The sequence below is a fragment of the Callithrix jacchus genome, chromosome 1, assembly GCF_049354715.1.
Source record: "Callithrix jacchus isolate 240 chromosome 1, calJac240_pri, whole genome shotgun sequence".
NCBI lineage: Eukaryota > Metazoa > Chordata > Mammalia > Primates > Cebidae > Callithrix > Callithrix jacchus.
Genome location: NC_133502.1, coordinates 18,520,736 through 18,545,830, shown reverse-complemented (window position 1 = coordinate 18,545,830; position 25,095 = coordinate 18,520,736). Strand labels below are relative to the sequence as shown.

Below are 25,095 nucleotides of genomic sequence, written 5' to 3'. Positions count from 1 at the left end.
AACTATAAACTGACGTTACACTGTGAGAACAAAGACCAGGAGAAAAAAACCTAGTCTTGGGTCAAAAGTCAAGAAAGATTTCTTAGAGTAAATGTCTGTATGATCAAGCTTATAAATATACAATGCTTCATAGACTCTCTGAGATATAGAAATACAGTTTACAGTTAACTGAGATATCATGTAAGTACTGCTTATCAATTTTGTCTTTCTAATAAAAAGTTTTGCTCAACTTCTTAATTCTAAACATGAATGTACTGTGGTGTATTTCACCTCTGGCATTGCTTCAAATAATGTTCTTCTTCGCTTGGTGAACTCTTTCATATCAGTCAAAATTTCATGCTTTACTTCGGGAGGCAGGCTGCTAAAGTCCTCAGACTCAATATCTATCGCTTGAGGATTATGAAAGAACTCTTCCTGTAAAGAGTAAAACACAGCACCATGAAATTTACATTTCGTACACTTAGTTCTAGTCACCATTAGGGATATTTACTGTGTGTATATAATAAACATAGCTCTACATAATCCACAATTGGCTAAAGACAGTTGCATATAATCTGTGACAGGTAACAAAGTGAGTAGGCAAATTAGGGAATGTAACCATTCACTCTTCATTCATTCAAAAGAAAAAATACTTAGCAGGTACTTATAAGGCCCCAGGCACTGTTGTAGGTGCTAAGGTACTGTGAGATCAGATAAGATGCCAGATAAGGTCCCTGCTCTTAGGGGTAGAGGAGAGCAGACAACACACAAATAAATAATGTGTAAGAAACAGGATAATGGTAAGAAAATAAAGCAGATTTATCTGATATGAGAGTGATTAGGTGAACAGATAGAGGAAAAAAAGATTTGTTTGACAGATAAGGAAGACACTAAAAAGAGGATGTGTGAGCAGGGACTTGAAAGACAGCAAAGAGCCTGGTTGAGGACAGGCTGGGAGAAATGCAAGAAGCCAAGACAGAAGGAGGCTTAGGAATTCAAGCAATATATGTAATTCCCTTAAGTTAGTTTTATTTTGCTCTTAACATAAAATAAAAAATAAAATTAAAAGTGAGAAATTCACAAAAACATAGAAAATGTCTTTTCTCAATTTTAACTCATTACCAAAAGTACTTTAAAATACTTCATTAGTAAAAAAGATAAACTAATACAATCTGGTGTCCTGCGTGTCTGTATGTTACATGGGCATGTACCAACCAACAACACATAGGACAGATCTGTCACTGCACACAATGTTGCCTGTGCTTTCTCTCTCTAAAGCTTCCATCACCCCTATCAGGACAGCACTGATAGCAACTTTGTTTTACAAAAAATAAATAAATAAAGTCTTGGAAAATTTAATCTGTCTAATCACACAGCTACTGAATAATGGAGCTTGGATTGAAATGCAGATATTTCTGACCACGAAGCCCAAGGTCTTAATTAAGATTGCTCTCACTAGCTGCACTAATAACACAGGACTTCTGCAACCTGAGGTATCTTGAGATTTTAGCTCGAAAATCTTCTACCTGATAATAGCAAAACAATATGAACAAACAAGAAACAGTGAATTTGGGGATCAAAAAATGTTATCTGAGACACTAAGAAACTTAAAAAGCTGTTTATGAAAAATGTATATATGCAGCATAGCTTCAATTTGTAAAAATGTTACTCATGAAAATATGTGTGGGACATTCTTCTTGTCTAACTCTCTGTCCCTTACATAGGAGCTGGTCTTAGTAATTAGCTTGAGGAACAGGATGTGGTGGGAAGGAGGCTGCACAACTTCCAAAGCTAGGTGAAAAAGGCCACAAGGCTTCCACGTAGAACTTTCTCTTGGGATGCTCACCCTCGGAACACAGACACCATGCTGGGAAAAAGACCAGGCCATGTGAAGAGGCCACAATCAGGTGCTCTGGCGCCCACAGCATGGATCTGGCCGACAGCCAGCATCAACCACTGCCCATGGCAGCAAGGAAGCCTTGGAAGCCACTCCAGCCCCAGTTACAGACTGGCTGCATCTACACAAGAGACTCCAAGAGAGAACTGCCTGGCTGAGCTCACCGACCCCCAGAACCCTAGAAGATAATAAATGATGTTTTACACCATTAAGTTACACAGCAACAGATAACTAGAACATACCAGATGTAAACACATATACACGTATGCATGTGAGGGAATCCACAAGGGGGCGTAGTTTTAAGGGCAGGAACTTCCCAGCACCATGCCCCCTTCCCGTGCCTCTCCATCCGGGAGATTTAACAGTTTCCGTTTTAATTTTTGCGGTGCAGGAAAGGTTCAAAAGACAATCACTCCAGCAGAAGTTCAAAGGAACTCCTTTCATTAGCAAGGGAACTTAGAAAAGGTGGGAATTTCTCCCAGGTTAAAAGTCCCTGTCTCCCTCATCCGGGCAGATTTCTCCTCTGGGGTCACCTTCCACACACACTCTCTCTCATGGAAGATTTCTCTCTTCCTCTCTTTTTTCTCTTTCTCTGCCTAAATAAATCATCTCCTGCAAACACTTTACAAGGGAACCTGGTAAAGTGTTTGCAGGAGATGATTTATTTAGGCAGAGAAAGAGAAAAAGGGGTCTGGTATTCACTTTACTAGGGCACATGCCGTGGTCCCCTCTCTCATTCTGAGACAGCAAGGGACCAAGAGCCTGGAGCCTACTGGGGAGCGAGCTGAGTACTTCCCTGAACCCCAAAACACCAACAAATGTACACTCGATACATATATACCTATACAAATACAAACACAGGCAAGGGAAGAATTGACGAAAATACATCAAAATGTTACTAAAAGTTATTTATGAATGATATGTTTTCTGTATTTTTTTATGTAAGCACATATTACTTTTGACTGGTTGGCTGGTTGGTTGTAAAGAAATAGCTTATTTGAATACCTAGATATGTATAATGGCAAATTCCATATACGCGCGCGTGTGTGTGTAGGTGTGTATTTGTATAGATATATGCACACATATATATATGCACACACAATCAAAAAGGCCTCTGTCTTTACTTTGCATCAGGAACTTCCATAGTTTCATATACCTCATTAACATTGTTCATGTTCATGTCATTCATTTCAAATAACAATACACTCTGAATTCAAAGATGATCTAAATACCTGTAATGCTTGTTTTTGATTCATTCTTTCTTGCCATTCTTTTTCATCTTCCTCTTCTGAACTGAAAGTCAAACATATATTTACAGTATCTATGATTTTTAATGACTACTTACAAAAATAATGTATTTAAGGTGCTGCTCATTAAAGGGGCTACTATGATGAATAAAACAGCAAGATCTGTGCCACCACTGGTCTTGCGGTCTGCTGGGGGACCTGTGTAAGTAAGTAGTTACAGTGGGATCTGATAATTTCCACCACAAGGGAAGTGTGCATTGCTAGAGGTGCAATAGGGAGTCACCTCACCCCAATTTAGAGGAGTCACAAAAGCTTTCCCGGATTACCTGCTATTAAGTGGCTGGAGTTAGCCACAAATAAATGAGGAGTCTAGTTGGAGGGAGTGGGAAGGTTCATGGAGAAGTGTTCCAGGCAAAAGAACTAAGCTTTAAAACCATCTGGAGACAAGGAAAAGAAAGCTTGCCTATGGATGACGTGAAGAAAGGAAGGGATGAGACTGGTAAGTATAATTAAGGAGTTAAAGTTTTATCCTAAAGACATGAGAAGCTACATTGAGTGTGGGTGGCTCACACCTGTAATCCCAGCACTTTGGGAGGCTGATGCAGGCAGATCACTTGAGGTCAGGAGTTTGAAACCAGCCTGGACAACATGGTGAAACCTTGTCTCTACTAAAAATAAAAAAATTAGCCAGGTGTGGTGGCAGACACCTATAATCCCAGCTACTCCAGAGGCTGAGGCAGGAGAATCACTTGAATCAGGGAGGCAGAAGTTGCAGTGAGCTGAGATTGTTCCATTGCACTCCAGCCTGGGCAACAGAGACTCTGTCTCATTTAACAAAAAAAAAAAAAAAAGAAATGAGAAGCTAGAAAGTGTTTCAAGTAAGGAAATGACAATGTTACATTTGGATTTTAAACAGACTATAACATAAAACAGAGATTGGGCTTGATGGGAGGAGTTATTACAAAAAGGGTAAGATCAAAGACGAAGTTTAAAAGCTAATAATGTAACTTGGAGAAAAAATGAAGGTGGTAGCAATGGAGACAAAGAGAACTGAGCTGATTCAAAACCTAAGTTGTTTCTTGGGAACTCCTGGGAAAGGAAGAAGTGGAGGGAAGGACAGGGGACAAAGGCAAACTACCAAACCTTCTGGTTCTCCAACTTCACTTCAAATACAGAAACTGCCAACAATTAAGAGATGGACAGAGGAAGTGGAGTCCACAAAAAGGCTGGGCAGAAATGCCAGAGAGATGCCAGGGGAACAGAGCAGTGCGGCATGGTGTTTAGGGCAGAGAAGTCAACCGCACTGAGAAGTGCAAAGCATCCACTAGATTTAGCAACAAGGATGTCATGGGTTGTGGTATTTTAGCATCATGGTGAGAGAGACCATACTGGATTGAGAAGCAGCTAGAAACAGCATGTGTAAGCAAAGTGTAAGCAAAACTAAAATTCACGCCTTGGAGAATTTTAAATCCACAGTCCTGGCAGAAGTTCTTCAGAATGAAAAGGAATAAGGATCATGAATCACCAAAACACAAAGAATAGTAAATAAATAATTTAGTATTTGAAAAATATTCTAAAAGGTATAGAGCATGCCTATTTCAGATACATTAAGAAATTTTCACATGCCTTATCATGCAGATAACACCTCATGCAGCAATGACTAAAATAATACTCTTAAATAGTTCAACATTTACCTACGTTTTTCTTCCTCTTGTAAAGGAGGCAAAACATAGATGTCATTTTCTCTTCGAACTTGCGTAAGACTGGGTAGTGCTTCATCTCTGGAAAGTACACAAATCTTTAAACAGATAATATGAAACAGTATTCTGAGATGATAATACTTCCCCACTGAGTACACAGACCCTGCTCAGGGTGGTGAACGGGGACCTGAACTGGCTCCCCCGGGCCACTGCTGTGGAAAATAAGTACAGCCAAGAGAAAGGAAGGAAACGTGGAGGGGCTGCTCACCTAGAGTCAAGAAGAAGAGCAGAATGAATGTAAAAAGTGTACACAACACAACATGACAGCTTTTCTTTCTCATGAGCAAAGTTGATTCTCACAAAATGGAGAACTACCACAACTTCACATTACCAGGTCAAATCCCAGCCTACTTGTCTCATTTCACTACTTTGGTTGAGAGTTAAAATTAGATAAGAAAAGAGAACTGCAGGAATTCAAGACAAAAATCACTGTTCTAAAACTTCATCTCTAACATGATTGTAATTTTCCTCTTGCCTTTTGCTTTTGAAGGCAGTTTTGATGGCTTGTCTTTTCAAAAATGTTTTCAGAAGCTTCTCTGTCGTTTTCCTGGAGTCACTGGACGCTGAGTCCTTTCTCTGCCTTCTCTTCGCCTATGGGAAAAAAGGATGTAAGATCTCACTTGGGGATATTAGACCATTAGAAACATTGCGGTGATTTCCCATAGAATTTGGTTTGAGTTTTTAGACTACAGCTGCTTTAGCATTTCCTCCTAATCACCATATCAACAAATACCTTCAGGTTGCTGCTACATAAAGGACACTTAGAGTTTCCGTCTATTACTTAATGGGCTACTATACAATATATCTGGGCAACTATTAATTTACTTTCAATTTCTTTTAAATGTCCTTTTATTGCCCAAGAAATGGAAAGCTTAATGATATATAATCAAGTAAATGCTTCCCAAAAAGAAATCTTTATTCTTTAAAATATCACCGTTATACCAAAAACAATTTCTAATATTGCTTTTTATAAACATGCATTACTTATATGTAAATCTGCCCTTCGACATTCAAGATTATGTATCATGAGAAATTCTAAAAGGTATAGAAATATCTCCTTGTTTCCAGATGGTTATAAAGCTTAGTTCTTTTGCCTGGAACACTTCTCCATGAACCTTCCCACTCCCTCCAACTAGACTCCTCATTTATTTGTGGCTAACTCCAGCCACTTAATAGCAGGTGATCCGGGAAAGCTTTTGTGACTCCTCTAAATTGGGGTGAGGTGACTCCCTATTGCACCTCTAGCAACGCACACTTCCCTTGTGGTGGAAATTATCAGATCCCACTGTAACTACTTACTTACACGGGTCCCCCAGCAGACCACAAGACCAGTGGTGGCACAGATCTTGCTGTTTTATTAAATATCTTATAAGAAATGTTCAAGAAGGGACAAATGGCTAGTCCTGTGCTTACGGCTTAATATCAGATACAAAATAGCCAAGATATTCTCTTTTCTTTTCTAATCCTTCCAAAAAGTACCTGATAAATGACTTTTATATATCAGGTATGCCTTGGGTAACTGAAAACTGCAACATTCAAGTCTAGAAACTCTTACTGAGGCAACAAATGCCCCCCAGAATTTATAAAGCTTTACTTTTATCCTATATCCTCACTTAATTAGACAGTCTCACGTCTGGTATGATGACAAAAGTCATCATTTCATTACTTTGGAATTTTCAACATATAAAAGTCATATATCCAAATGGGTGCTGTCATTTGGACTGTTTAAACATTATTTTATGACTTTTTTTTTTTTTTTGGGACGGAGTTTTGCTGTTGTTACCCAGACTGGAGTGCAATGGCAGGATCTCGGCTCACCGCAATCTCCGCCTCCTGGGTTCAAGCAATTCTCCTGCCTCAGCCTCCTGAGTAGCTGGGACTACAGGCGCACACCACCATGCCCAGCTAATTTTTGTATTTTTAGTAGAGACGGGGTTTCACCATGTTGACCAGGATGGTCTCGATCTCTTGACCTCGTGATCCACCCGCCTCGGCCTCCCAAAGTGCTGGGATTATAGGCGTGAGCCACCGCGCCCGGCCACGACATTTTTTTAGAGATGGGGTCTCCTTGTGTTACCAAGTATTGACTTGGGCTCAAGCAATCCTCCTGCCCCAGCCTTCCAAAAACATTTTTAAAAACTACTCCCAGTGCCAGGTGCGGTGGCTCAAGCCTGTAATCACAGCACTTTGGGAGGCTGAGATGGGTGGATCACGAGGTCAAAAGATTGAGACCATCCTGGTCAACATGGTGAAACCCCGTCTCTACTAAAAATACAAAAAAATTTTAGCTGGGCATGGTGGCGCGTGCCTGTAATCCCAGCTACTCAGGAGGCTGAGGCAGGAGAATTGCCTGAACCCAGGAGGCGGAGGTTGCGGTGAGCCGAGATCGCGCCATTGCACTCCAGCCTGGGTAACAAGAGTGAAACTCCGTCTCAAAAAAAAAAAAAAAAAAACTACTCCCAGAATGATAAAGCAGCAACACATTCTCATTCTTCTACATCACGCTAAATTTCCTTCCTAGATAATCCATTTCAGTCATCACTTGATACCATATAGCATCACTTACTCCTAAAATCCAATTCCCCTTAAAAGAAAACTTGCTATCATGAAGGATACCTGATCTCAGATTCAGGGAGGCACGTCCCAGAGGGTTTCCGCAGTGTTCTGAATGATGGTGGCATCCTTGAAATAAATATAGAATCCCTAACAAGATCCTCTAAAGGGAAAAGTCTCAACTGCAAGGGTTTTAGAAGTTAGCTTTATTTAAAAGTTAAATTGTATCATTGTACCCATGATGAACTCTCATAAAATTTTTTAAAAGAAAAATTAATTGGTCAGGATAAAAAAAAGTAGATGTAAGTAAACTGAGTATGTGTCAAAATAAGTCTGTTTCTAAAATTCTAAAGAGAAAACAAAAATTTCATGTGAACTTTTCTAAGAATGCAACAAGAAAAAAACTAGGTGACACTTACCAAAGTCTGTTTCTTCAATAGAGGAGCATCCCCATCAAACACAAAAATAGGGCGAATTCGAAAAAACAAGAGTTTGCAGAGCCGATGGAACAAAGTGAGAAGATGAGCATTTTCTATCGGGTTCCCATGGCGATCCCGGACTCCTTTAAGTGCTTGGTTTAACCAAATGCTAATATCTGGGAGCATTGTTAATGGAAAAATCTCTGGAATTTGTCTCTTCATCCTCAAAACTTTAATTTGCTAATAGCTGATATCCAAACGTTGAACACTAACTACTTAGCACTATTCATTTAAAATCGAAAACCATTTGGTGCTCATGGAATCTACCTAAAGTCAGTTAACTTTAGTTGATCTCTTGTTACCCCTATTCACATACTGCATTTTAAAATAAGACACACACATCCTTTTAAGAAGTCTCATTGCAAAGAATTGCTTCATTAAAAAAAAAGTGATCACTAAAGAATTTCCATGAATTAGCACAAACTTTCTAGAACAGTGTGACAATTCACAATGAAAAAAATCTTTAAAATTTAGAGTCTATTTTACCACTTCCAGACATTGACCCTCAGAAAATCACCATGGACATATAATAAAAGTTGTTTAGAGAATGCTTGTTATAATAATGAAAATATAAAAATCAACTTACAAGTTTTAAAGCAGGTCTTTTCTAAAAACTATGGCAGACATATTCGCTAGAAAGACCCTTATAAATGGGAGTTGCAGGAACGTGTATAGTAAGGAAGATAGTCATTAAGTATTATTAAAGATAGTAAAACAGATAATAAAAACATTAAAAACATATAAAGTATAACTCCATTTGAACATAACAGTATATATGTTCAAAAAAACTAGAAGCTCACACATCAAAATATTAAGAGTAGATATTATGCCTGCAAGATTAAAGATAATTTATATTTTCATCTTGAAGTTTTCTTCTATTTTTCAACTTTTCTAAAAAATGCTTCTCAAAAAATTTTGTATTTGTCCAGAAAAGTCACACACACTCTGCTGGTTTTCCTGCTCACAGACTCTTCATCAGCTCCTGTAACACTGTTTTTTGTTTTGTTTTTGTTTGTTTTTTGAGACGGAGTTTCGCTCTTGTTACCCAGGCTGGAGTGCAATGGCGCGATCTCGGCTCACCGCAACCTCCGCCTCCTGGGTTCAGGCAATTCTCCTGCCTCAGCCTCCCGAGTAGCTGGGATTACAGGCACACGCCACCATGCCCAGCTAATTTTTTGTATCTTTAGTAGAGACGGGGTTCCACCATGTTGATCAGGATGGTCTCGATCTCTCGACCTCGTGATCCACCCGTCTCGGCCTCCCAAAGTGCTGGGATTGTAACACTGTTAAAGTAAGTTGGTGCTCTCAGGCCCTCTTCTTTCCTCCTGTCTGAACTATTAACCTCCACTCCCCTCTACACACACCACGCCCTGGTTACATGTATACGCATACGTCTGGCCCAGAGCGCTCTCCTGACCCAAGAACAGAGAGCCCAGATGACATCTCTACCCCACGCCTCACAGACATTTCCAACTTAACATGATCAAAACAGAACTCCATGTCTTCTCCACTAAGCTACTCATGCCCCATCTCAGTGAATGTCACTGGCATTCACCCAAGCCAGAATGCTGGGCATCACCCTCTATGGCCCCCATCAACTATTACCAGGTCTATCAATTCTACCTTGTAATATATCTTGAAGGTATATACTAGATTTCACTAATGTATCCTTGGTGAAAACCCTCCAAAGCTTCCCACTGCCTTCAAGATACTATCTAAAACTACTTCTCCTGGTCTTTGAAGCCCTGAATGATCTGGCCTCTGCTCACTTCCAGCCACTAGGCTTTTCTCAAACCCTGGAAATCACTAAGCTCCTTCCTGCCTCCAGGTTCTTCTCACATGCTCCTTCCTCTGCCTGAAACAGTTTTTCCCTCTCTTGGCCTAGCTCTCTCCTACTCTAAGGTCTCAGTCTACGGATCACTTCTTCAGTCTAGATGAAGACCTCCTCCTTGTATATGTTCCTATTTTTAACATATACCGAGGCTGGGTGCGGTGGCTCACGTCTATGATCCCTGCACTTTGGGAGGCCGAAGCAGGTGGATCATGAGTTCAGAGGATGGAGACCATCCTACCCAATGTGGTGAAATTCCATCTCTACTAAAAATACAAAAATTAGCTGGGCTCAGTGGCATGCACCTGTAGTCCCAGCTACTCAAGAGGCTAAGGCGGAATCGCCTGAACCCAGGAGACAAAGTTTGCCATTGCACTCCAGCCTGGGTGAAAGAGTGAGACTCCATCTTAAAAAATATATATGTGTGTTGTGTGTGTGTGTGTGTGTGTGTGGCTTTTATATATACAGCTTTTATATATATAGCTTATATATCTATATATATCTTTTACCTATAAGACATATCTTATGTATCTATATATAGCTTTTATCTATATCTTAAATATCTTTATATAGATTTATATATATGATATATATATATGGTTTTTATCTTATACACATAAAGCTATATATATACATATATATAGCTATTATATATGCTATATAAGATATATATTTATGTATATATATGGCTTATTATGTGGCATAAATTTTTCTATGCACTGGCATATCCACTGCACTGAACAAAACAAAGTATTTACCCTGTGGAGTAAATGTTATAAACTGCCTGTGGAGTTTATAATCTAGTGGGGAAAAAACAAGCCTGTGTGCTCCATGGCTTGTTCAGGCGATCTGTGCACTGTACTCCCTTTCACAGGAACTCTTACACACAATAAATATCTGCTATTAAATAAGCGGAACAGTTTGGTATTTAAATCAATGTACACTGCCTAACTTTTATCACAATAAAAAAAATGTAGGCCCATCAACAATTAACTTAAGAAACACTACGTAACAAAATGCCTAGTGGAAAGCAAGCTAATGCTACGCTTATTTCTATAATGTTTAGCAATATCATGGGCCAGGCATATCCAAGACCCTAGAGGTATGCATCAAACAACACAGCCGTGAACAGAACAGATATGGTCCATATCTCCAAGAAGCCTGTGCAGCAGGACAAAAGGAATGGCAGGAGGTGATACAACCACCAGGAAGTTTCTAGAATGTGATTTAAGGATCACTTTGATGAACATGTGAACAAGAGATTATAAGGAAACTAGTTCTAAAATGAGTTACAATAGCCCAAGTAAAAGCAGACAGTAGCAGTGGAGACCATGAGAAGAGGTCAGATAAAAGATACATCACAGAGGCAGAACTTGGTGTTATGTACTATGTCTTATATTAGATCAGTGTTTCGGCTTGCTGTAAGTATTGTCTGGAAAAGCCACAGAGCTCCCTATTGTATAGGATTCAATCAGTTTCTACTTGGCCCACTACTTTAAACTTTAAGTAAGAAAATCTAGTTTGAGATCAGTGGCTCTCATCCCTGCTCTCCATTAGAATGAATATGAAGCTTCTGAAACATAGGGATTATTAACCATAGGCCTAAAATTCTAAATCGTAGAGATTGAGGTAGGTCTTCTTTTATTTCTTTATTTTTTTTTATTAACTACAGGTTGTGCCAATTCTCAGCTAGGGTTGAGAATTTTGGCTTGAAATTCTTAGAGATGAAATATGTAATATTAGATGATCTGAAAATATTCACGTAAAATGTTAGACAAGAAATATGTAAAACTAGACATTCTGAAAATATTTGTATAATTTGACTTGTGCAATTTCAGTAAGTTTATATAAGCAAAATTAAATTTCTGCTAAGGACAGAAAAATTAAAATCTGCAGCAAAGCCAAAAATCACTTTAGGTATAAAACCCAAAGACCAATCACATTTCAATACAAAAAAATAAATTTCTTTAGTTCTTTAGTTAAGTGACTTAAAATGTAATTAATCTCCATTAGTATATATAGCCTAAAGAGATTGTAATATCTTGCTAATACACTTAAATGCATCTTACAAACATTAAAGTCTGTAAGAGATCAAAGTTTAACTGTTAATTCTGCATTATTTGACACTAGACACTCAGACTGTATAAATAAACAAGACACTAAGCTATGTAGATTGTTAAAAGACCAAACAATTTATTAAAGGGATACAAGAGTAAAATATGAACCTAGTATAATCATTGGTAAGTTCATCATTAACAAACAATACAATAAACTCTAAATGATTTCAGGTGTCTGAATTCCTATGAAAACGAAATAAAGCAAACCAGTTGTAGAACAGGTAATCAGATATTCTTCTTTAACATAAACGAGGTTATTATGTATACATGAGGTTGTCATTATGACTAGAATATCTTTGACAGTCTTTATTTAGAGACAGGCATGAACACAGCTCATTGCAGCCTTGACCTCCTGGGCCCAAGTAATCTCCCTGCCTCAGCCTTCCATGTAGCTGGGACCACTGGTGCAGGGCACCACGTCCAGCTAATTTTTTGACTTTGTAGAGACAGGGGTTTCACTATGTTGCCAAGGCTGGTCTTGAACCCCTGGGTTCAAATGATCCTCCTGCCATGAACTCCTAAAGGGCTGGGATGACAGATGTAAGCCACTGAGCCTGGCCACAGTCCTCTTTAGTAATTCTTCACTAAGGCTGCTACATAGAGTGATCTAAATTCTTCCTGAAGTTTTAAGGGTTCTTGTCACTGAAAACTAGCCTTTACCCTTTATTTCTGAGAAAATCTTTAGACTGCAATGATACTGACAAACCGCTTGAGGGCAGCAACAGTGCATGTGCTTTAAAACAAAACAAAACACCTTTGGTTTTCCCCAATTAAGAATACTCTCTTATAGCCTAGGTGTGGTGGCTCAGGCCTGTAATCCAAGCATTTTGGAGGCCAAGGCGGGCGGATCACCTGAGGCTGGGAGTTCAAGACCAGCCTGACCAACATGGTGAAACCCCGTCTTTAGAAAAACAAACACAAAAAAAGAAACAAAATACTCTGTATAAAAACTGTTAAGCCAAAATTCAATTACAGATGTATTCGAAGATTATTCACTTGCAAAAAATAATAAAAATCTCATTATATTTTAAAATGTATTAATGTTGTTTTATGTATAAGTTGTGTACCTACTGAAGAATTAGGGCTCCACAGTCAGGGACTCCTATGCTGAAGGCCCACACACTTTTGCACTCCACTTCCCATCCCCAATCCCCACGCAATTTACAGGGCTCTTTCCACAAGCCCATGAGCCCCTACACTCATAGATCCCCATTTAGGAAATTGATGTAAGGTACCACCAGATTCTGAGACAGAACAGACACTCAAAAAAAAACTAAGTAACAAAAAAAAGATCAAAATTTCAAAAACAGTATCACGTTTTGTTAATGAAAAAAAAATAATTCCAATGACAAAGAAAACCAGCCAAATATGTACAAAAACGATACTCCTTAAAACGTCAATTTAAAAAAATGGTAAAACACCTGTCCACACTACCCTTCCTCTTAGAAACACAAATGGGGCAAGACTCAAGCAAAAAAAAAAAACCCGAGTAGTGGTGGAAGTCTACTCTGTTCTCTCCATACTGACCTCCAAATGGGATAACTTTAAGATTTATCGTATTGATTGTACTAAACTTCTCTCATTTCGGTAATTTCTTTATTCCCATTCCAATCCTGTGTGTAGACACTATCACCACCTCCACTTTGCAGATGAGAGAACTAAAGCGGAGAGGAACATAAAGCACTGCCCCAAAGTGACAAACCAGGATGCACAGAGGCGCTTAAGAGTGCAAAGCTGGAGAAAGCAGACAGGCAGCCCTCCTCATCACCCGATTCCACACTCAAGCTACTACGGATCAAAAATACTTGCAGTGGAAAAAAAATAAAGCATACCAATAAAAACTACAAAAATTTGAAAAATACAGTTACACAGTTGTAAACAACTATTTACAGATCACCTACATTGCCTTCGGTATTACAAGTAATCTAGAAACGATTTAAAGCACGGAAGGGTGTGCGTAATTTATATGCGAATAACTCGCCATTATATAAGGGACTTGAAGGAACTTGAACATCCAGGTGGCGGGGGGGAGGGGCCTCCTGGAACCAAAGCCCCGCGGATACCGAGGTACCGCTGTACTTAGAAAACCTAGTGACAGAGATTCTATGGCGACCCCGATCCCGACCCAAGACCATCATCTTGCAGATGCCATTCTGTGCCCAAGGCAGAGCCCAGCGAGGAATCCAGCCCTGAATCCCTACGCCCCAACAAGTCCCAACGCGGCGTTAAGGATACCGACCGCCAGGATCTTCCCTTCCAGTGACTCCGGGCTGACCTGCCGCCCAGAGCACTCCAGCAGCTTCCAGAGCCCCTGGACTCCCATGATGAGGCTGAGTCCTCAGAGCGGACCCCGACAACTTCTACTCTAATTCTTCCACAACCGGCTGCACTGCCGCCCGGGAGGAAGCCCTCCCTGCTCCTACACAAGAAGGATGGCAAATAATACAGAAGCCACGGTTTTCTGGGGGACGGCACCAACGGGAGCGCAAAAAAGGGGAGAGACGGGGGCTGGAACACTTCCAGCGGCTGACACCGCCTCCCGGAAGAAAGACAGGACCAGAGAATGGTCGCTGGCGGGGAGGGACAGGGCGTTGCCTCGCCTAGCGTTTAGTCCCAAACGTCTGCGCTTCTAATGGACGACCTGGGTGAGAGGACCACGCAGGCCACGCAAACAGCCGGAAGACGTACCTGCGACACCACGCGCCTTCACTGGTGCGTCCGCAAACCCAAGAGAAACTCGTTTCCGTCTAATACAACGCGCAGGGAGGAAGCCCCGCCTCCGCGCCTGACGTATATTTTTTTGCGCCTGCAGCACTCCGGAAGTGAGAAGTTTAGTCACAGGGTTGATCCCTGGTTGGTTGTCTGCTTCCGCTATGTTGGCATCCTAAAGGTGTTAAATATTAAAACAATGTGCAAAAGCGCCTTCTTGGTGGGGTAAGGGGGTTTTTTGTTTTGTTTTTTGAGACAGGGTGTCACTCTGTAGCCCATACTGTAGTGCAGCGGAGTGATCATAGGTCACTACAAACTGGACCTCCTGCTGCCAGGACTGAAGCGATTTTCCAATCAGCCTGTAAAGTAGCTGCGACCGCAGGGGCGCACCACCATGCTCCGCGAAATATTTTTGTAGAAATGGGTTCTCCCTGTGTTTCCCAGGCTGTGAGGTGACGATTTTCTACGCGCCTTTTTAGTATCGGTTTCTTATCGTTGTGCCGCCAGTTGCGAAGACACCTAACACTAATTGTTTTACACGTGAAGACAACCGAAAGGTGGATGCCCGCTTGGTTTTGTACTATTTATTTGTATGCTAGCACACAGTAACTAACGAGTAATAAAATTTAAAGCCTGTGAAAGGAAAATCTTGGGTATAAAGTTTAAAGCCTGTGAAAGGAAAATCTTGGGTTTCCAAAATTACTAAGCTAAAGGGAAAAGTCAAGCTGGGGACTGCTCAGGGCAAAACCTGCCTCCCATTCTATTCAATCCTCCCTCTGCTCACTGAGATAGATGCATATTCTGATTGCTTCCTTTGGAAAGGCTTATCAGAAGCTCATATGCAACCATTTGTCTCTCACCTACCTGTGATCTGGAGGTCCTCTTCTGCTTTTAGTTGTCCCTGCCTTTCTGGAAGTTCTGCTCTGATGTTATTGCTTGTCTTCTGCTAGATATTGAATTTGTTTGCTCTTGCTTCTGTAGTTTTTTTTTTTTTAATTGTGTATAGTTTTTTGTTTTTTTTTTTTTTTAAATTTTTTGAATGTGATGATAGGGTGTCGATTTTAGATCTTTCATGCTTTCTTTTGTGGGCATTTAGTGCCATAAATTTCCCTCTAAACACTGCTTTGGCTGTGTCCCAGAGATTCTGGTACGTTGGGTTTTTGTTCTCACTGGTTTCAAATAACATTTATTTCTGCCTTAATTTCGTTATTTACTCAGTAGTCATTCAGGAGCAGGTTGTTCAGTTTCCATGTAGTTGTGCAGTTTGAAGTGAGTTTCGTAACCCTCAGTTCTAATTTGATACTGTGGTCTGAGAGACTGTTATGATTTCTGTTCTTTTGCATTTGCTGAGGAGTGCTTTTCTTCCAATTATGTGGTCGAGTTTGGAATAAGTGTGATATGGTGCTGGGAAGAATGTATATTCTGTTGATTTGGGGTGGAGAGTTCTGCAGATGTCTTTTAGGCCACTTGGTCCAGAGCTACTTTAAGTCCTGAATATCCTTGTTAATTTTCTGTGTCATTAATCTGGCTAATATTGACAGTGGGATATTAAAGTCTCCCACTATTATTGTGTGGAAGTCCGAGTCTCTTAGTAGGTCTCTACGAACTTGCTTTATGAATCTGGGTGCTCCTGTATTGGGTGCATATATATATTTAGGATAGTTAGCTCTTCTTATTGCATTGATCCCTTTACCATTATGTAATGCCCTTGTCTCTTTTTATCTTTATTGGTTTAATGTCTGTTTTATCAGAGACTAGGATTGCAACCCCTGCTTTGTTTTCTTCTTCTTCTCCATTTGCTTGGTAAATATTCTTCCATCCCTTTATTTTGAGCCTATGTCACCACACGTGAGATGGGTCTCCTCAATACAGCACACTGATGTGTCTTGACTCTTTATCCAATTGCCAGTCTGTATCTTTTAATTGGGGCATTTAGCACATTTACATTTAAGGTTAATATTGTCATGTGTGAATTTAATCCTGTCATTATGATGCTAGCTGGTTATTTTGCCTGTTAGTTGATTCAGTTTCTTCATAGTGTCAACGGTCTTTACAATTTGGTATGTTTTTGCAGTGGCTGGTACCGATTTTTCCTTTACATATTTAGTGCTTCCTTCAGAGCTCTTGTAAGGTAGGCCGAGTAGTGACAAAATCTCTTAGTACTTGCTTTTGTATAAAGGATTTTATTTCTCCTTCACTTACGATGCTTAGTTTGGCTGGATATGAAATTCTGGGATGAAAATTCTTTTCTTTTAAGAATGTTGAATATTGGCCCCCACTCTCTTCTGGTTTGTAGAGTTTCTGCAGAGAAATCCACTGTTAGTCTGATGGGCTTCCCTTTGTGAGTAACCAGACCTTTTCTCTCTGGCTGCCCTTAACATTTTTTCCTTCATTTCAACCTTGGTGAATCTGATGATTATGTGTCTTGGGGTTGCTCTTCTGCAGGATATCTTTGTAGTGTTCTCTGTATTTCCTGAATTTGAATGTTGGCCTGACTTGTTGCGTTGGGAAAGTTCTCCTGGACAATATCCTGAAGAGGGTTTTCCAACTTGGTTCCATTCTCCCCATCATTTTCAGGTACGCCAATCAAACGTAGGTTTGGTGTTTTTACATAGTCCTATAATTTCTTGGAGGCTTTTTTCATTCCTTTTCATTTTTTTTCTAATCTTGTCTTCGTGCTTTATTTTATTAAGTTGATCCTCAATTTCTGACATCTTTTCTTCTGCTTGACCAGTTCAGCTATTGATACTTGTATATGCTTTATGAAGTTCTTGTGCTGTGTTTTATGTTCTTCTCTAAACTGGTTATTCTAGTCAGCTATTCCTCTAACTTGTTTTCAGTGTTCTTAGCTTCCTTGCATTGGGTTAGAAAATGCTCCTTTAGTTCAGAGCAGTTTATTACCCACCTTCTGAAGCCTACTTCTGTCAGTTCATAAAACTCATTCTCTGTCCAGTTTTGTTCCCTTGCTGTCAAGGAGTTGTTATCCTTTGGAGGAGAAAAGGTGTTCTGGTTTTTGGAATTTTCAGCACTGGTTTTTCCTCCTCTTTGTGGATTTAGCTACCTTTGGTCTTTGATGTTGGTAACCTTCGGATGAGGTTTCTAGGTGGACGTCCTTTTTGTTGATATTGACACTATTCCTTCCTGTTAGTTTCATCTAACAGGTCCCTCTGCTGCAGAACTGCTGGAGTTTGCTGGAGGTCCACTCCAGATCCTCTTTGCCTGGGAATCACCAGCAGAGGCTGCAGAACAGCAAAGATTGCTGCCCGTTCCTCCTCTAGAAGCTTCATCCCAGAGGGGCACCCCCCACCAGATGTCAACCAAAGCTCTCCTGTATGAGGTGTCTTTCTACCTTTGCTAGGAGGTGTCTCCCAGTCAGGAGGCATAGGTGTCAGGGACCCACTTGGGGAGCAGCCTGTCTCTTAGCAGAGCTCAAGCGCTGTGCTGGGAGATCCACTGCTCTCTTCAGAGCTGGCAGGCAGAAACATTTAAGTCTGCTGAAGCTGTGCCCACAGCCACTCCTTCCCCTAGGTGCTTATCCCAGAAGAATGGGAGTGGGGTTGCTGTCATTCTTTCAGAGATGCCCTGCCCAGAGAGGAGGAATCTAGAGAGGCAGTCTAACTGTAGCAGCTTTGCTGAGCTTTGGTGGGCTTTGCCCAGTTTGAACTTCCCAGCAGCTTTGTTTACACGCTAAGGGGAAAACCACCTACTCAAGCCTTAGTAATGGCAGACCCCTTCCCCCAACTAACTTTGAGCATCCCAAGTCAACTTCAGTCTGCTGTACTGGCAGTGAGAATTTCAAGCCAGTGTATCTTAACTTGCTGGCCTCCTTGGGGATGGGATCCACTGAGCTAGACCACTTGGCTCCCTGGCTTCAGCCCCCTTTCCAGGGGAGTGAATGGTTGTGTCTTGCTGGCATTCCAGGTTCCACTGGGGTATGAAAAAAAAACTCTTGCAGCTAGCTCAGTGTCTGCCCAAATGGCTGCCCAGTTTTGTGCTTGAAACCCAGGGCCCTGGTAGGCTAGGCCCCAGAGGGAATCTCCTGATCTGCAGGCTGTGAAGACCATGGGAAAAGCATAGTATCTGGGTCAAGAATGCCCTGTTCCTAATGGCACAGTCCGTCAACAGCTTCCCTTGACTAGGGGAGGGAGTTTCCCAACCCCTCAAACTTCCTGTGCCACACCACCTTGCTTCAGCTTGCCCTCCGTGGGCTGCACCCACTGTCTGATCAGTCCCAATGAGATGAGCCAGGTACCTCAGTTGGAAATGCAGAAATCATCTCCCTTCTGCATCAGTCTCACTGGGAGCTGCAGACCAGAACTGTTCCTATTTGGCCATCTTGCCAGCTGCCCCAGAAACCCATTTTTAGCAAAAACATTTCTATGTCCAAAAAGATGATTCACAGCAGCCATGTTTGGTTGACCTAGTCACAACTAATTTTCTACAGAAATAATCCTGGCAAAGTGTTTTTTGTAATTCCTCCATATGTAAAGTAATCCCCAGCAACTGTTCCCAGTTGTTATTTTACTGAGAGTAATATAATTGCCTGTTCAGTATTTGTCTCTTCCCCATGGTAGACTGTAAACTTAGTGAAACGAAGAACTATTTTGTTGACTGTTACATCCCCCACTCCTAGTACTTAGCACTTGTGTAAATATTGCCTAAATGACCTCTTAAGCCTCTAGTCTAAAGCTCTCCAGTGCACCTTGCAGTCTGCTAAAAGAATCTGCTTGGTGGTTAGGCTGATAATTCATTCAGATCTCATCTGAGACATATGTTGCCTTGTGTTATGGTCTAAATTGTGTCCTCCAAAATTCATTTGTTGAAGTCTGAGTACCTCAGAATGTGACTATCTGAAGACACAGGATTTAAAAATGATTAAGTTGAAACGAGGCCATTAGGGTAGGTCCTAAATCCAATCTGACTGGTGTCTTTGTATGAAGAGGAAATTGGTCCACACTGAGAGACTCCAGGGATGACAGGCACCGAGGCAAAGCCATGTGAGGACAGTAAGAAGGTGGCCCTCTGCAGGTGAAGGAGATAGGTCTCAGAAGAAACCAAACCTGCTTGCTCCTAGACTTAGTTGCCAGAAGTGTGAGAAAATAAATTTCTGTTGTTGAAGCTACCCCATCTGTGATGTTTTGTTATGGTAGCCCTGAGAAACTAAGATACTGTGATCCTAGGCAAGTTTCTTCACCAATGAAACCCTCAGTTTCTACCAGTAAAGTGGGAATGCCACCAACATCTTGCTGTTGTTGTTGAGCTATTTAAGAATTGACCTGGTAATGGTTATCAACTTAGTTTGTTGAGTGAATGACTAGTGCAGGAAGGGGTGGGAGTGTTATGGGTAAAGTTGAGGTGCAGAATGTGATGGATCCTAGAGAAGCTGCCTAAGCCCCTCCAGTTTGGGAGAAGACAAGTTGGGAAGTTTTGTAGCTGCTGCACCAACTTGGCCTAATGATGGCACGTGGTTCTTTAACAGTAAGAGCAGTAGGGAAAGGAACTGCTGCAGAATTTGATCTAAATGAACTTTTTATTTTTTTTCTGCCCAAGAGCTGGGTAAAAACAAATAGCCAACATAGGCATTTTAGTATTGCAAGTACTTTTAAAACCAAAGCAAAGGCTGGGCACAGTGGCTCACACCTGTAAGCCCAGGTCTTTGGGAGACAGGGGAGGGCAGATCACTTGAGGCCAGGAGTTCGAGACCAGCCTGGCCAACATGATGAAACCCGGTTTCTTCTAAAAATACAAAAATTAGCTAGGGATGGTGGTGCATACCTATAATCCCAGCTACTCAGGAGGCTGAAGTAGGAGAACCACTTGGGGAGGGAGGGGAGGTTTGCAGAGAGCACCACTACACTCCAGCCTAGGCAAAAAAGTAAGATTCCATTTCAAAAAAAAGAACCAAAATTCTTGAATACGAAATATTCTTTTGAAGAAACAGCAACTAAGGAGTTAGCTCCTTAAGACGCTGTCTACAGGGCTCTCTCTAAAGACTGAATAGTAAAATCCACATCTTTTGGAATAATAGCAAGCTCTTAAATAGCACTTCCAGTCTACATAGCACTGTTCTAAACACTGCATGTATTAGCTTATTTATTCTTCAAAATCATTTATAAAGTGGCTACTATTACGCTCACTTTACTAATGAGGAAATAGGTACAGAAAAAAAAAATCAACCTTACCTTGCCCAAGCTGATAATAGCTTCTAAGTGTAGAGCCAGTATTTGAACTTTCACTGCATCTATGGAGAGTCCTAAAAACTGACCAAGAAATCAAATATGATGACAATTTTACTAATCTCCTAAGAGAAATATGCAGTAACTCTTGCTTACAGCTTCTGCGGGAAAAATAATCCCACTAAACTCAAGCCTCAGTGTGCTCTTAATAACTGGAGGGCCAAACTTGGAACAGATCAAGACATTTATAAAAATTGATTATAGTCAATAGTCTGAATAACTCATCTTTTTCTAGGTGTCACCTTATCCTTTAATTTCTTATTTTGTATTTTTTCTCCTTTCGTCTTGGTTCTTCCTATCTACCTCTTCGCTGAAATATTCAGTTGAACTATATGAAATTGCTGATATTCAACCATGTTTGACCTACAAAAATGACAGCTTCATTTGGTTCAAGGTAATGTAAGAATGATATTTTCTATATTAAATTAGAAATCTAAAATTATAGTCATCATAATGCATATTGTTTCATTAATTATAAGACTCAAAGATGGTTTCTTACAATGTACCAATTGAGCAGAATTGACAAATTATCATGTACTTCAAGTACATAGGGTACTTTCTACCTAAAACAAAGGTTTTAAAAGATTCATATAATTAAAAGTAGAAAACAAAACTTTATTTGATGAAAACTTTTTAAAAGTTCCAGTATGAAGTAACAAAATCAACAACCTAGAAATCTCTTTCAGTCCTTTGCATTTCAAGCAAAATATTCTCTTCAGAAAAAAAATGACCATTTCATAATATATATCCCCTTCTGTAGGCTAGGCATGTATGAGTGAACAAATGGATATAAAATTCAAGAAAAAAAATGAAATATTTTAAAAATAAAAATCTGAACCTTTTCCTTGAGGTGTATTGTGATATGGTTACCAACATATTCAGCACCTTGTAATCACCAAGTTACTGATTTGAGTCCTGGAACAAGACCCTAAAATTAAAGAACAAGAGATCCTAGTCGTTTGTGAGTCACAGGTTGGCAGCAGAAGAAAAACTGACAGCAGCTACAGGAGCTCAAATATATGAAATTCACACTTCTGAAATATTTAATACTTCAAACAGCTAATTGTCTATATGATTTATAAAAGGAAACAGCTTGGAGTCTGGATTATGGATAGTTGTCCTCTGAGTGATTGGGAATTCCCTATACACCTTCAGTACTGTTAGCAACATATGTCTCCATATTGAGAGAGCAATCAAATATCAGGAGCTCCCATTTCACAGATAACCTTGGATACAGAAACTCAAGGTGCCAATTGTTCTTTTACTTTATCCCTAAGACAAATGTCATCTACACTTACAAAAGTCTTTCGAGACCTAAGGTTCTTGTCAATATTTGATTATAACAAACCGCATCAAGAAAGCCAAATATATCTGATTCAATGCACTGTCACCCATTTGCACCAATAGAAGGATCAGTTTCTTGAGTCTTTTCTCTCTTACCTCTTAGACTCCTGGGAACGTAACCAGGAAACAAATGAGGCAAGCAAGATCCTGCTGTAAATCAAAGAACTACTAGACTCATGAAATAATTTTAAATGCACTTTAACCATGAGTGAAAACTAGAAATTGATAGCCCCAATTCTTTTTAAGGGCAGATGATACTTTACATCTCAATCTTAGGAATGAAACTGTCTGTAACAAATGTCTAGGGATCAAGTCATAAAAAAGTCACTTCATGCTTAAGCATTTCACATCCTGATGCTATTAAGTGAACTTGTGTTTGACTTATTTAGACAGCAGTTTTATTCTGTGAAATTTTCTGTTCAGATTATTTATATGCGTTTAACTTAAAAGGACAATAATCTGTGCTTATCTGCTTATATATCTTAAATTACCCATCATAACCATATACAAGCCTAGTGTCTGGAGAACTACAAGGTTATTTTTTATACCACAAGATCTGCTCCTATTTAATGTAGACTTACTAAAATCTTCTACTGTCTTCATACAGTCCTGGATATATCTCATTATATATATTCATATATAATGCCAGTTGTTCAGTACAAGCATAGTCAATCATTCCCATCGTAATCACTGTAGCCCTGGTAACCACTGTTCCTTCTCTCATGGATACTAGACATCTTTTTCCAGGCTGAGTCCTGCTGGAAACTAGCACTGAAAGACCGACCCAGACGCCCATGCTGCTTCTTGGAAATATTGTCTTCACTCTCAGATTTGGCAATTCCCTGGGCATGTGTTGGAGGTTGTGATTCTTGTCTAATGGTTCCAAATGGAAAGTTCCAAATGCCAAATCTTTGCCAATTAAGTCTCTGGAATGCTATGATGCAATGCAAATTTCCTCCAACCTGAGAAGAAAAAAAAGTTGGGTCAAGAAAATAAAGGGAAATTAATTATACAAATTTATAGGTCCCTATGAACTCTCTTGTTTCTTTTTTAACTTCCCCTGCCTCAAAATGGTACTTTCCTTCCAGGCATCATCAGAACACATTATCCTGCACCTTTTCTGACAGCTGCCTTTATAAAATATAATAATACAAAATATAATGATGCCCACAGGAGCCAAAACACCTTCCTCCACCTGCCTCTCTACTACTCACTCCCAACACATACCAGAAAACTACCCCATCTGCTTAATTCAAACACCAAGATCATTCCTCTTCCTCTCTCTCCTATTCTTCATAAGGTCATATGAGTAAGGCTGTATCGGGCCAGGCACGGTGGCTCACACCGGTAATCCCAGCACTTTGGGAGGCCGAGGCAGGTGGATCACGAGGTCAAGAGATCCAGACCATCCTGGTCAACATGGTGAAACCCTGTCTCGACTAAAAATACAAAAACTTAGCTGGGCATGGTGGCAAGTGCCTGTAATCCCAGCTACTCAGGAGGCTGAGGCAGGAAAATTGCCTGAACCCAGGAGGTGGAGGTTGTGGTGAGCCGAGATTGCGCCATTGCACCCCAGCCTGGGTAATAAGAGCGAAACTCTGTCTCAAAAAAAAAAAAGACTGTTATCAATGATGTATCATTTCCTGAGAGCCTCCCCCAAAGCCTTGTTTATACACATGACTCTGCCACAAGGCCACAGTTAACCTGGCCCAAGCTGGGCCAAGACTATGGAACTGAACCCAAGACAGATTAGTCTCCGTCCAGACTGTTCATCTAAAAAAGAGACATAAATTGAAAGATAATGATCTTAAGAAGAAAGTAATCAAACAAAAGGAGAGGTAAGAACAACATATAGCCCCCAGAAGAGTGAAACCGACTACCAGATACTTGGCCCCTGCTATCATTCCAATACCTGTTACCATTCTTTTATGGCGCCAGGTTATACTCCTGGCCCTTGGGTTTTAAAGACAGCCCTGTGTCCTTAAAATAATTTTCAGTCCTCCATCAAATATAGTTTTCTGTTATTTACAACCTGAAGGGTGCTAAGTAAAACACTGCATTTTGGTCAGCTGGGAAATGCCTTCAAACACAATGGTGTTCTTCTTACCTTCTTTGTTTTTCGATACTGCAGTCCCCTCTCTAAGTGCCGGATATCCAGGTATTCTGGATTTTGAGTGTTTAGATCAGTAACAATATCTGCCCATCTATAGTTAAGAAGAAAGGATAAAGCACAGTTTTCGTTAGGTCCAAAGTATCACTGAAATGGAATTTTTCACCAGCAAATTGCTGCAATATTATCACAGCAGTAACTGGCAGTAATTCTCTTATCTCAGCATCATTTCATTTACTAAACTGTAATAACTTCTTGTTTTATGACAATTCTGTTTATCCAACCATTGCCAAGGTTCTCAGTATACGATTGGTTACTCTTCCTATAGAATAAATAAATACCAACATGTTAGATGGCATCCTGTAGGCTAAAGCAACAACATGCTATATCTCTATCTACTTTTCCATCACAGTCAAGTCCACTTTTAAAAGAATGTAAAGTTAATGTGTCTTCTTTAGCAGACAACACAATTGTGCAGAAAATTCAAGGGAATTACAAAACAACTACTAGAACTAATAGGATTTGCTAAAGATGTAAGATTCAAGGTCTATACAGCAACATCAATTGTATTTTTGTATTCAATCTGCAAATAATGAGGAAATGAAATTTTTTTAAAATCTATTTACAATAGTATCAAAAAGTATAACACACAGAGGAAAAATGTTATTGTAATGTCTTTTTTAAGTTTTATTTCAATTGTTTTTGTGTTATAGGTGGGTTTTGGATACATGAATAAGTTCTTTGGTGGTGACTTCTGAGATTTTAGTGCAGCGTACACTGTACCCAATATGCAGTATTTTAGCCCTCACCCCATCCCAGACTTCCCCCCAGAA

The 25,095-nt window shown here is 40.1% G+C and overlaps 2 protein-coding genes and 1 long non-coding RNA gene across 36 annotated transcripts in view; 1 reads left to right on the top strand and 2 right to left on the bottom strand.

Annotated features, from left to right (window-relative positions):
- ERCC5 (ERCC excision repair 5, endonuclease) overlaps window positions 1–14,591 on the bottom strand; it is a 117,029-nt gene extending 102,438 nt beyond the window's left edge. For 18 of the 22 annotated variants that reach the window (XM_078327885.1, XM_054247789.2, XM_078327924.1 and 15 more), the window contains exons 1-6: window positions 14,099–14,591; window positions 7,856–8,031; window positions 5,359–5,474; window positions 4,818–4,904; window positions 3,109–3,169; window positions 271–414 (exon numbers count right to left, since the gene is read on the bottom strand). In XM_078327885.1, coding sequence (XP_078184011.1) covers window positions 271–414; window positions 3,109–3,169; window positions 4,818–4,904; window positions 5,359–5,474; window positions 7,856–8,031; window positions 14,099–14,186 — 672 coding nt within the window. In that variant the 5' untranslated portion in view covers window positions 14,187–14,591. The remainder of the gene's footprint in view (window positions 1–270; window positions 415–3,108; window positions 3,170–4,817; window positions 4,905–5,358; window positions 5,475–7,855; window positions 8,032–14,098) is intronic. The other 4 variants (XM_008998959.5, XM_078328689.1, XM_017970334.4 and 1 more) reach the window with 4 other exon arrangements.
- Window positions 14,592–14,696: 105 nt separating this feature from the next.
- The window catches only part of LOC103793684 (uncharacterized), a 34,290-nt gene continuing 23,891 nt past the window's right edge, over window positions 14,697–25,095 (top strand). For all 3 annotated transcript variants that reach the window (XR_013519458.1, XR_013519454.1, XR_620796.5), the window contains exons 1-2: window positions 14,697–15,129; window positions 21,132–21,202. This is a non-coding gene — a long non-coding RNA (uncharacterized LOC103793684). The remainder of the gene's footprint in view (window positions 15,130–21,131; window positions 21,203–25,095) is intronic.
- BIVM (basic, immunoglobulin-like variable motif containing) overlaps window positions 21,403–25,095 on the bottom strand; it is a 35,233-nt gene continuing 31,540 nt past the window's right edge. For all 11 annotated transcript variants that reach the window (XM_054247986.2, XM_008998586.4, XM_035293711.3 and 8 more), the window contains 2 exons: window positions 24,260–24,356; window positions 21,403–23,114 (listed from right to left, as the gene is read on the bottom strand). In XM_054247986.2, the coding sequence (XP_054103961.1) occupies window positions 22,821–23,114; window positions 24,260–24,356 (391 nt within the window). In that variant the 3' untranslated portion in view covers window positions 21,403–22,820. The remainder of the gene's footprint in view (window positions 23,115–24,259; window positions 24,357–25,095) is intronic.